The sequence below is a fragment of the Chiroxiphia lanceolata genome, chromosome 2 (assembly GCF_009829145.1).
Source record: "Chiroxiphia lanceolata isolate bChiLan1 chromosome 2, bChiLan1.pri, whole genome shotgun sequence".
Lineage (NCBI taxonomy): Eukaryota > Metazoa > Chordata > Aves > Passeriformes > Pipridae > Chiroxiphia > Chiroxiphia lanceolata.
This window is the reverse complement of record NC_045638.1, coordinates 104,717,486-104,729,864: the sequence shown is the minus strand read 5'-3', so window position 1 is coordinate 104,729,864 and position 12,379 is coordinate 104,717,486. Positions and strand designations below refer to the sequence as shown.

General features: G+C 46.2%; 1 protein-coding gene across 1 annotated transcript in view; it reads right to left on the bottom strand.

Annotated features, from left to right (window-relative positions):
• The window catches only part of APP (amyloid beta precursor protein), a 204,558-nt gene extending 195,070 nt beyond the window's left edge, over positions 1-9,488 (bottom strand). The window contains 1 exon segment of the mRNA XM_032680859.1: positions 9,227-9,488. Coding sequence (XP_032536750.1) covers positions 9,227-9,283 — 57 coding nt within the window. The 5' untranslated portion in view covers positions 9,284-9,488.
• Positions 9,489-12,379: the final 2,891 nt, after the last annotated feature.

Below are 12,379 nucleotides of genomic sequence, written 5' to 3'. Positions count from 1 at the left end.
TTCCACCCACTCCTGATGAGCCTCACAAGTCAACAGCACTGTACAAGTCACATTTTCTCTCTCAGCTCATAAAAGGAGTACATAACAGCCTTTTGTTACTTCGAAGTTTTCTTTCAAGTGACAGATTAATTAAAGCTTTCTTTCTCTTATCAGTTAAGAGATACAATTTCCTTAAAACACATTACAAACATTTATGCATGCATTGATATTCAAGAACGCGCAGCCCAACTCAAAGGAAAGGTGATGCTTCAGATGAGCCAAGCAACCTGTGTCAGCCTCCATTTCCAAAACATGAGTCTTGACCTTCAGTATTTTTGCCATTGCCCACAGCAGTTCTGTTAAACAGGAACGCAGTAGTTTAGCATTTGTACTACAGCTATGAATTAATCTAAAGGTATTTGACAAAGCCTAAGTCTTATTTAAATATGTTTTCAGAAATATAGTTTAGACTGATTTCAAAGTAAATTACTTTGATGTAATTTTACCCTGCAGTTTATCAGCAATTACACCTTCTCTCCAAGGCTCAGCTGTCCACTGGATCTCCTTGCAAACACGTTCAGAAAGGCACCAGCTCCTCTGCCCAAAGGAACACCAAACCAGAGCAGGGATGTAACGAAGCCAGTCAGCCAGGGCGAGCCAGCGGATCAGTGTGAGGGGACAAGGCAAATCCCCCCTCTCTGATGGCACAGCAGGACTGGGACTCACCCCTCTCCCACCCACCCACCTCATCGAGGCCAGTCACCAAATAAAACAGCTGGTGACCCAAGTAGGCAAGTGCTGATTTTTGTCAGAGATATCACTTCAGCCTGGATTCCAACAGGAGGCTCGCAGGGAAAGGTGAGGCACTTCACTTCCACAGCTCAGAGATGCCATCACAATTATGAAGAACACATGGAAAAGAAGAAACTGGCTTTTAAGGTGCTAAGGCTGGCAGGAAAAAGGGAAAAAAAATCCCAACAACTTATATTACCACTGTGAGAATGAAAGAAGGCTATGCCAAAGTAGAAATCAATCTACGTAAAAGTGAAAGAAACTGCCAGTGTTCAGGAACCCTCAGCCTTCCCAACTCCCTCACTCACATGTTTGTGTTTCTCAGCCTCTTACTTGGTTTTTAGGCCTTCCAACTCCCCTTCTTATCCTTCTACACAAAATTTAAACAATAAATTGTAATTTTTTGAGGGGGTGGTAGTGGTTTGTTTTGTCTTTTTTTTAAATGAAGTAAAACTGATATCCTCATCATAAATCATATTCTCCTGGATGCTGGGATTACAGACAAATTCTCATCTGCAAATTCCTCACAGTGAAGTTCTAGGAGCTAAGGAACACTGAAAGAAAGACAACTTGGAGTTCCAAAATTCTCAGTTTAAAAAGCTTGTTCTTAAGCAATTTCAAATTAATATCATCCTTTTAAGACTTAATAGAACTGAGGACAGAACTGGCAAAAGGAAACAACATGAAATTATGATGCTGAAAGATGTGTCATTAAAACCAATTTTATTCCACTTCATAGTTAAGAGAACTGGGCACGGGACAGTCAAGGTACACGTACCAGAGCTGCAAAGAATCAAACAAGCTTCAAACCAACCCAACAGTTAAACACATGTGACAGGTCTAGATGCTTACCAATGCTATGGATGTACAAACCCCTCCCTTTTCCGTACTGGAAGTACTCAACAATCAATCAACTACAATCAATCAACATTTGGTACATTTAAATTTACCACACCTATGAAGAAATACAAAATAATGAATACTCTTTTAAAGCCACTGCCTTTTTGTTGCACTGCGTTTTCTTCCCTTTCTCAGTTTACCTTCCACTAGATAATATTGTATTTTTCACTGTTTACATGAACAAATATGTACACATTATATGGGATGTATACTAAAGAGAGTTTTTTTCAAGGAAAGAAAAACAACTGGAAGACATGACTTAGTTTATGAGAAACTTTGAAAAATAACTACAACAGAATCAAACCTTTAACAATAATACTTCAAAAAAAATCTATCTCCCTTCGTTTTGAGGTAAGACATAGGGAATAAATGTAGTTGTAATTACTATGTGATTGATGAGAAAGCAGAATGCAATAAAACTATTGTACCAGTTCAGTACTACATATTTCAGATCCAAAACTGAAGCTACAAATAAATTTACATAACTAAACACAGAGAGAAGAACAGGTTTGCCGTTAGTTGTTTGTCCCAAAACTCTGTCATGGTGAATGACAAAGCAGGTGGGGGACAAAAACCAGTCCTTTCCAGAGACCAAAACTTGGAGAAAAATCCATTTTACAGGGTCAAATCTTCAGAATGAGCAATCTCTCCTTTAAAATTGTCCTGTAAGGTAAGAGGAGGTTTGCTGCAGGCACGAGACAATGCAATATCACAACAAGGAGATTGGAAACAACTCCAGAATCCTTCCCCATCTCTGTTATTTTCATGTTTTTGTTCATTGGACACTACTTCTAACTTTTGGAGGTGGATGAGGTGGCAATTTTTACCTTCACCACAAGAAAATAAGTTAATGGTGTACTTCAACTACATTAGCATCAAGTAACTGTATTACCTAAATGTGAGCTGTGTATGTGTAAACTCCTGTTTCATAGTTTCAAAAACCCCAAAAGTCCAGTATTAACACAGTTCCCCAAAAATACAGGGATTTGCCCACCCTGCCCCCATCTTGAACTCCTAATAGACATGTGCTTTCTTTTACTAATTGCAAGTCCAGGGAAATTTCATAAATCACACAAACTGTCATACTGGATCACTTCCATAACCTGCTCTGAAAAGGAGCCATTTTTAAATGCTTTTACTAACAGGTACAACCAGTTTTGCCCCATTCCTGTCATACGTTATCTTCTGTGCTTGAATAGATAAGCTCTGCTCTGGGGGAATACAGACCAGAAAAGGAGGAAAAGGGAATTCCTATCTGGATTAGCACAAAATGGGTCAGTGGGAACTGAATGGAGTCATCCATCCCTGAACACAGTTCCTTGGAGATTTCTGCCTTTGCAGTGACTTGATGTGAACTTTTAACAATCAGGTACTCAAGAGGGGTGAGATGTGAAAGACTGTTCCTGCCCTGCTGTAAGTCACCAGAGGAAGGCAAAGAGCCTAACCTTAATTAAATGCTATTACACAAACCTCAGCAAATGCGGTTTCAGAAGTTGGCCCTCTTCCCCAAAGAAGCTGCCTGCCCTTTTAGCTGGGCCAGCTCGACTGCTTGTGGCTATTTTCCAGCTCCGGTTTCCGAAGCATTCGCCAGAGCACGACATCTATGCAAAAACCCACATCTCCTTTCTTTTGACATGGCCCAGGATCGTAAAATCAGCCTAGAGAGGGTCAAAGAGCACTCAGAGAGCAGTGGCCACTGGAAGTAGCAGGAGGAGCTCTGTTGCCAGCCCTGCAGCAGCAAAAAGAGCAGCTGGACTGCAAAACCAAAAGCACCCTGGCTCATATATTGCTTTGTCTAAAGCCTACAGTCCAGGAAACACCATCAGTTGACCAGAAGGTTTGCTTCTTTTGGAAAGCCTTGTAAATCACTGCAATCTATACTTATCCTCTAGTATTCAGTCCTCAAGAGAGATTCAAGTTCTCCTGAACTTGCTGGGAGGACCATGAAGAAAACTCACCAACGCAGAAGTCCTGCTTCCCAGTTGAAGAAGGCACAGCACTCAGAAACTTCCTACACTGGAAGCTACAGTAAAGAAACCAGCAACACCCAATGCCTACAGCTCTCTCCCATTTCTGTTCATTGAGGCAGGGCCAGAAGCCCACAGTACACAACTATGGAACAGGGTTGTCCTTACTATCAGTAGCTGGTGTGAGGTTTTCCACCCTTCTAAAAAGCATCACTTACTTTTAATATCTTTACTTTCATACCCCAAGATTTGCTTGCCATCTGGAAAGCACATTTTGCGAGCCACTGCAAGATTCTGGCACTGAATACACCCTTTGGAGTGCAGTGCACCTTACCCTGATTTCCATCACTTGAAATTTCTGGTCTGTAATTACTCGGATCATTGCTCTGCTAAAAAATGCAGAAATGTATCTAAACAATCCTGTATCCTCCACACAGCAAGGAGCTTCAGGTGTGGCATTCATACATACACACACACATACTAACTGGCTGTCATTAAAAATGATCTCTTTGAACAGAGACCACTATCCCCATTTATTTTGTTTCTCATTTGTTATATTACTAAATTCTCACAAGGAAAGAAAGATATTTTTGGTGACTGGAGGCATCTCCAGAGCTTTTGGAATCTACAGCAGAGCACAACAAGATTTAATAATGAGGTAGCTCTCTAAATGTTTTTTTACTTCAAATGAATAAAAACCGAAGATAAATATCCAGGTTTCAGAACCAATGCCACATTACAAGCAAGGGCAGAAAAGCAACTTATTTAGGGCTTAAGACTCAAAACTATGCACACCCATTACTGGCTGATAATCTCAGCTGATAACCAAAGAGGGCAGAAAACATGTTTTCAAAACCTCATCTGTAGGCTGAAGCAGAGTCAGGTAAGGAGGGCAGATTCCAGATCAGGTTGTGAGAATGAGGGCTCATCAGACTGAGTGCATTCGGTTTGAAACAAAAAACAGGTCAGAGCGAAAGTTCAACTTCTCTTAAGAGGAGTCCTTTGTGTCCAAATTACTCCAGGCTCAAGCTTGCTATCAACACTGCTACTGGCAATCCTCAGCCTAGCAGCAACTGCTGTAAACTCTCATCACAAGAGCACTCTCTAAGTTAGCCAAGCTTACAGAAAGTCTTCATTCAGTATTTTTTCAATTTGCTTTACTTTTAATCTTCTTACACCACAGGATTTTTTTCAAAATCCTCAGAATTTAAATCCAATAACACACGGCTCTAGACTTATGTGTTAAAACCACCCCAGACAGCTCACCTAACAACTTCTATGAACCTATTACCATACATAAACCCAATTATATTTTTTATAAGTGGCAGTCTAGAACTTCATCTCTTCATTGCCTGGATGTAAGGAGGTATGTAATGACTGCTGGTTTAATAGAGTCTATGTACTAATATAGCATACAGATGTATGCATATAGTGATTTTAATGTTGTACCTTAAATATGCAAATATATTAGGGGGTTAGGTATATTTATATATATTATATGATACCTCAGGTGGGTTTAATGCATTATGTGTATGCATACACGTACATATGGACATTTGAAAAATAGGATTCTTATTTATTAAACCCAAATACAAACTTTTCAACTTCTGGTTATTGCATACATTGACACATGTCAAAAATGACAGAGTATTCAGGATTAAGGATGTCAATTAAGCCTAGACACACTGCCTTAAAAACAGAGAAATAACAACTTGGAGATGTTTCAACGCAGAGATGATCCGACCAATCCATGGATGGAGGAGGCTGCCCAGCGAGGTGGTGCAAGCTCTGTCCTTAGAGCTCCATTTTCAACACTCAACTGCTGAAAGCCCTGAGCAGCCTGGTCTGATCCCAGAGCTGAAAACTCAAAGCCTGCTTTGGGCACAGGGTCAGACCAGACCTCCTTGACAGATCCTGTGACCCTATCTACTAATTTCTTGACCAAGTCTCCACACCCAACAGCTTGTGTTAATTATTTTACTGAGTCACTAAAAATAATTATTCTGCTCAGACAAACAGCTGTCAGTTTGTCAAGCAATTAGATGAAGTTACTATGTTCTTCAGCTATTTTGCTAAGCTTTGTATTGGAAAAGGACTACCAATTAAAAGAAATTGTCATACCTTTTCTTCATACAACTTATAAACCAAACTGTTTATTATTCTTCACAGTTTCTTAAGCATATGCAAAGAGCAAGTCATGAAAAGCCAAAGGAGAGCTATGCTTCTTGTGGGTTTGTCATATAATTCAGCACTGATCAATTAAAACTGGATAAGGGAGATGGCTTGTGTCTGTCACACAATGGGGAAAAAAATTAAATTTAACAACATGAAGACCTTGTAAGCTTCCTCAGGTTTTCATGCATGTTTCGTGAAGAAGCACAGCAGCTGATCATGCTTTTTTCACAGAAAAGGCATTTGAAGATCATTCGAGTCTCAAAATTGCCTGTTGATCATCAATCAAACAAAAGACAAATGAGGGAGCAAGGGAGAAGCTTCTTTCTTTACTCTCTCATTTGTCCATTTGATTGCCAAGGATCCTGGTGGAGTAGCAGAGCCCACAACCCCACACAGCCACCTACCCCAACATGTCAGCATCTTAAAAAGAAGTGCAAAAGGGACCCTGAAACAAATGCAAGCCTCCATCAGGGGAATCTGGGAACAAAATCAACAGAAAGAGGAACTGTAAGTCTATAACAGAAACAAAGGAAAGGCTTCACTCCTCTTCCCACACAAGTCATTTCTCGAAAGATCTACTATGTAACTAAGCAATGAAGAAACAAATATTTGGAGCCTTCCACTAGAAACAAACAAACAAACAAAACCCAAACAAAAATAAGAACCGACAAAGCAGTACATTACCCAGTTAAAAAAGAAAAATAAAAATCTGTCAAGCAACATCCTTTTTATCAACTAACCTGATGGCCTGCTTGTATGATACCAATGTCTTAACAACTTCATTTCAGTCAGCTGGTAAAGGAGTCTTGCTTAGAAACATAAAACTAGAGCAGAATAGGCATGGCAGAAATCCTGATAACCTCAGTGTGCTAATGACAACAAATCTTGATTTGTAAATCAGGATCATTCACACAAATTCACAAGGATAGTTACTGTCTGTTGCATTTAACTACTGAAATCAGAAAATTATTGAAAAGAGATTAAATGCAAAAATAGCCACTGCAGAATATGATGACAGATCTTGACCAATGGATTTTCTAATTCCAGTGAGAATGATTCACATAAGTGTCAGAAGCAACATGCTAAGCAACCACAGCATCACCAAGAAATATTTCCTTTAGGGCTGCATAAATTAATATTAATCTACTCGTAATTTTAGAAAGGAATTCTTCATGTGTAATATAGAAAGAATTTGTTTTGTTCCTGTTTTTCCTCTTCCTTATACCATTCCCCATGGAAAGCAAAGCACAGGTTCTTTGCTGCTTTCCAGAAAGCATTTGTTAAAATGGCAGGAAAAGCATTTCATTTCAGAAAGGAGATCTACAGAAAATCTAATTCAAACATCAGAATTTCACCCTTTAGCATACAAAGACAGTCCAAGTGCAGAACATGCACACACGCGATTTCTATTATGAAATATTTTAGTTTTATAAAAACAAGTGGTTTGCTCAAAATATCAACCTTGGAGCATCAAGACTGACAAATGCCCGATCACAAGACCACCAGATGCTGAAACCTACTCCGCCATCAAACATAAAGAAAAGGGATAAACACCAAGCCTCAACCATTCATATGGAACGACAGAACAAGACTGAAAGCTTCTGAAGAAACATCAATGCCCATTTCAGTAAATGTTTCCAGGCAAAGTATGTCATTGAAAATTCTGACTATCACTAAGGCAGACACCATTGCAGAGGTCTCTGAACACGGACTCTCCCCTGAATGGTTTTGGTGCAAAATCCAAACCTCTTTCTTCCAAGTACCTTTACAGTAGAAATACCTACACACGTCTCTGTAAGGCTAGGGACAGGGACCCAGCAAAAACGCCCATCCCTCTGTGGTCTATAGCAAAGCACGGTCTTAATTTTAAAACCCCATTTTTTACTTCAGCTGCGCATCCAAGGCAGAGATTTCTTTCTATTCCATTCAGACAACAAATGGTTGCAAGAAGCTGCTAAAACCCAAGTGAGCCTTATAACTGGAAGCTTTAAGTGTCTGTACAACTGCTCGGCTTGATACACCCTGCTCAATGTTGGCAAGATCACGCCTCAAAGCAAGAGCCTTGGCGGCGGGGATGGAGAGCTGATATGAAGCCGTCCCCTCTCATCCACCGCGTACAAGGGTCTCTCCCGGGAAGGGCACCTGAGCCGCGGGCCGGAATCCCATGCCCGGGGGGAGCCCGAGCTTCAGCCTCTGTTTTCAGCGCAAATGCTGTCATCCACCTCACCCCCACCCAGCCCCCGAGCCCCCCTCGGCAGAAGGGGGAATTAGCACTAGAGGAGGACAGAAGCCGATGTCTCAAGGCAGAAGGATGGCAACCAGGGAGCGAAGGAGACCAGGAGGTGACTCACCCCTCCCACACCTTTTTTTGGGGGGTGGAAGGAGGGAGGGAGAGAACGGACACCCCGCCGTGTCGGGCTCCTCCTTCGAGCTCCGGGCTTGCGCTACCCCGACCCCGCAGGGACCGCGGTGCGCGCACAGCCCCGGCCGGAGGGGCGGCGGAGAGACCCCCGGCCCCCGCCCCACACCGAGGGGGACCCGGCCAAGGTGCCGCCCGGTCGGGGCGGGCGGAGCTGCCCCCGGGCAGGGAGGGAGGGAGGCAGGCAGGCAGAGAGGGGAGGAGGGAGGGCAGGGGCGGCCGCGGAGGGGCGCGGGCAGCCGGGCGGCCGCAGCGCGCACGGCGGCGGCGCCTCCTCTCTGCTGCACTGCAGAGGCGCCATTTTCGCGCGCCGACGGCCCGCGGGGGGGCCGGGCCGGCCCCGGCCACCGCCCCCTGGGCACCGCCTTCCCGCGGGGCCGCTGCGCCAGCCGGCTGAGAGATCCCTCCGTCCCTCCCGCCCGCCGCCCGCACACCTGCGCCGCCCTCCCCCGCGGCTCCCCCGCCCGCAGCCCGGCCCCCGCCCCAGCGGGGGGATGGATGCGACGGGGTCCCCAGTCCGTAGCCCAGCTCCGCGCCCCCGGCCCCTGCCCCTCCGGCGGATGCCACCGGGTCCGTCGCCCGCGGAGCGCCCGCTCGCAGGGAAAGTTTCCCTTCTCCGGTCCCCGGCGGAGACGCCCCCGCCCTGCCCTGCCCGCGGACCCCCACGACGCCGCTCCGGGCGGGCGGCAGCCGAAGTTACGGGGGCAGCGCCGGGGCCGCGGGAGCCGCGCAGGAGCCGGACACGCGCGGCGGGGGCGGCGGTGCCGTCCCCGGCAGCTCCCAGCCCGCTGCCGCCCCGCCGCCCCCGCCTGCCCCCGGCTCGCCGCCTCTATTGTTCGGCGGCGGGGGAGCGGCGGCAGCCGGGGATGGAACCCCCGGGGAAGGCACCCCCCGCCCGCCCCACCGCGGGGGCAGCTGCGGGCAGACAAAGCCGCGGAGAAGCGGCGGACGGCGATGGGGAAGCCCCCACCCGGCCGCCCCCTGCCCCGCTTACCTCGAGAGCCCGGGCGGCGCCGGCGGCCAGCAGCAGGAGGGCTAAGTGGGGCAGCATCGCGGCGGCCGGGAGCGGGGAGGGAGGGAGGAAGGAAGGAAGGGAAGGAGGGATGCCGGCCGGCGAGACGCGGCGGGGTCCGGCTGTAAATCCGCGGGGCCGCGGCGCTGCCGGGGAAGGCGACTGATGTGCGGCGGCTCCGGGAGCGGCGGCGGGGCCGGTCAGCTGATGGCCCGGCCCGCCCCCGAGCGGGCGGTGCGACCGCCCGGCCCGGCCCGGCCCGCGGGGACCCCTGGCGGCGGCGGCGGGAGCGGCGCGGGGGCTCCGCACCGACCCTGCCCTGCCCGCGGTGTTCCCGGGGTAGATCCCGGCCCCTCCGCGCCCGTTCGGGCACCGCCGGCACCTGGCCCCAAAGGCACCGCACCTGCGGGGGCCGCGATGCCTTGGTGCCCTGAACACACGCACCGCACCCTCCCCCGAAGGGCTGTGTACAGCAACATCGTTGCAAGGTGCGCCCAAAACCACCAAAATCCAAACGTGTTGTGTGATTTAGTGCCTATTTAACACGTTCTGCCTTTCCCGGCAAGGCTGCACACCCTGCTGGGATCTCCCGTTCTTGTCCGGGTGGAGGTGATGAGTCAGCACAGCCCCTTCACACCTGACACACACCATCGATAACAAAGATGTGCAAGATCATCGGCAGAGCCGGGGCTTATGGCAGGTGAACAAGGAAGAAATCAAATTAAAATGCAGGACTTTGTCAAATACCATGTAATCAAGAACCCAATGTAAACTTACTGTCTTGCCTTCTCAACAGCATTTGTTATAATTGATATATTAAACCTGTAACGAGAGCTTAAGAGTCAGTATTAGGAGTTTCACATTGAAACAGCTGCTATTATAGCTAAAATTCAGTGTGACACAGCCTGATCCATTCTGCCTCTGACCTGCAGACTCGGTGGCAGCATCTCTGCTCCCACCAAGGCTACCAAGACAGCAGCAAATAGACCTTCCCTGCAACACGGATCTGCAGCCTCATAAAGGGCAGGTGGTGGACATCTGGAGCGGAAGTCTTATGAGAAGACACTGAGACTGAGGATAATGGGAGGGCTCAGCCTGGAGAAAAGGAAGCTCAGGGGGGACTTTCTCACTTTCCATGACTACCTGAAAGGAAGGTGTATCGAGGTGGGAGTCAGCCTTTTCCCCTACGTAATAAGTGATGGGACAAAGGGAAATGGCCTCAAGTTGCACCAGGGGAGATTTAGGTTGGATATGAGGAAACATTTCTTCACAGAAAGGGTTGTCAAGGAGCAGACTGCCCAGGGAACTAATTGCATTATGAACTCTGGAGGTATTTAAAAGATGTGGCTCTTGGGGACATGGTTTAGTGGCGGACTTGGTTGTGCTCGGTTAATGGTTGGACTTCATGATCTTACAGTTCTTTTCCAGCCTAAATGATTCTGTGATTCTAAGGTCTGATTCTATGACATCCCCCCAGAGTATGGCTCGGTACAGCCTTGTCCTCTCTGCCGCTCTCACACTCATCTTTCACTGAAGTCAGAACTGCAATCCATCTTGGCCAAAGCTGTGTCCAGATGCAGATGGATGAGATGAGATGGTGAAAGCAACCTGGGCTGCTATGTCAGGTGGCTGTAATGTGCAGGGAGAGACCATAGTGCTGCAGCGTTTCAGCCCCATAGCCAGGCCCTAGAGTTAGAAGACCATTCTCATGCAGATATGAATCTTCTCATACAAGCTCATGAACTGGCAATGTACGAAGGCTTTTGGGGAATTGCTTGAGTCACACTGGCTGAATTTGAGAGATCTCTGACAGGCACATAACAGACGAGCCTCCCCCCTGAATGTTCAGGTGCAAAGTATATACAACAAGTACAGATAGTAGATGCTTTTAAGAAATACACACCAGTGACACAACACAACCTGTAAATTAAAATTAGTTAAACAGCAACAATGGCAGGCTTAGCTGCAATAATTCAACACTGTTATCTGCTTGTTAGGATAATGATCATATGGTTTTGAAGGGTTAGGGAAGGATTTGCTGTGCAATTTGTTTTAACCAGTTGGCTTCTAAACTCAGCCATTGGGAAGGCAGCACCATGGCTGCAAATAAGCAACATCCTGCTAAAGCTGATGGAGATCATTCAAAAACAATTCTTCCCTGAAACAATGGAGGCAATCAGAAGGAAGCTCTTTGCAAGTTCTGGGGAAAAAAAAAAAAGCTTCTGGATGGGATGGATGGAAAACTAAAATAGATTCATGTAGCCCTTTTATTTTAAGTTGGCTTGGTAGCTTTTTGTAATCACTTCTTCCTAGTGCTAAAATCAAAAAGCATTTCAACTGCTGCTTCTCTGGATCAGCCAAACCTGCTTCCTTTGTCAAGGTGGACGTGCAGGAAGGCTGTAGTTCCCTTTTGCCTGTGGCTATGAGTGAGATTTCACACCTTTGGGGAGAGCAGGAAAGGTTCAAGTTAAAAGAGGGGAAAAGTCAAAGGTACTGGGAGATGTCTATGAAACAGGTATTTCCATATAACCAGTGACTATATTTGCTTAGGATTTCATGAAGCTACCCACTGGGAGGTCAGAAGTAAAAGCAGTTTTGAAAGCTGTTTGTGATGTCTACAAAATTTAGACATGACCTGCTCATAGGGAAAAGAACAGAGATTGTGTCCGATTTTCCATCCTCTATCTTCTTTCAGGATCTGTACAGAAAGTCCAAAACACTTTTTTCCTTGCTTTTTGTACTTTTCATCTCAGACTAGAAATCCAGCCTTATCAGACCTTGGAAGCTGTCATAGCTGGAGAACAATGAAGCCCACTACCACCTCACAAGAGGACAAAAAATGGAAATCTTCTTCCCAAAGAAGGAGCACAGAAAAGATAGGGCTTACATTCAAATCTAATACAGTGCTTCCAGCAAATAATCCCAAACTATGTCCGGATGTGATTTTGCCTTTAATTGTTGAGCTTTGTTATTCAATCTTAATGTGATAACTTTCCAAGTGATGAGCAAGCATGTTTCATTTTTGGCCACTTCTGTGCTCTGCCTGTGTATCTTTTTGTGCAAATGATGTCTAATATTATTTTACAGCCTTTTCATTTTAATATATTATGTAGGTGCAAACATTGTTCAGCCATT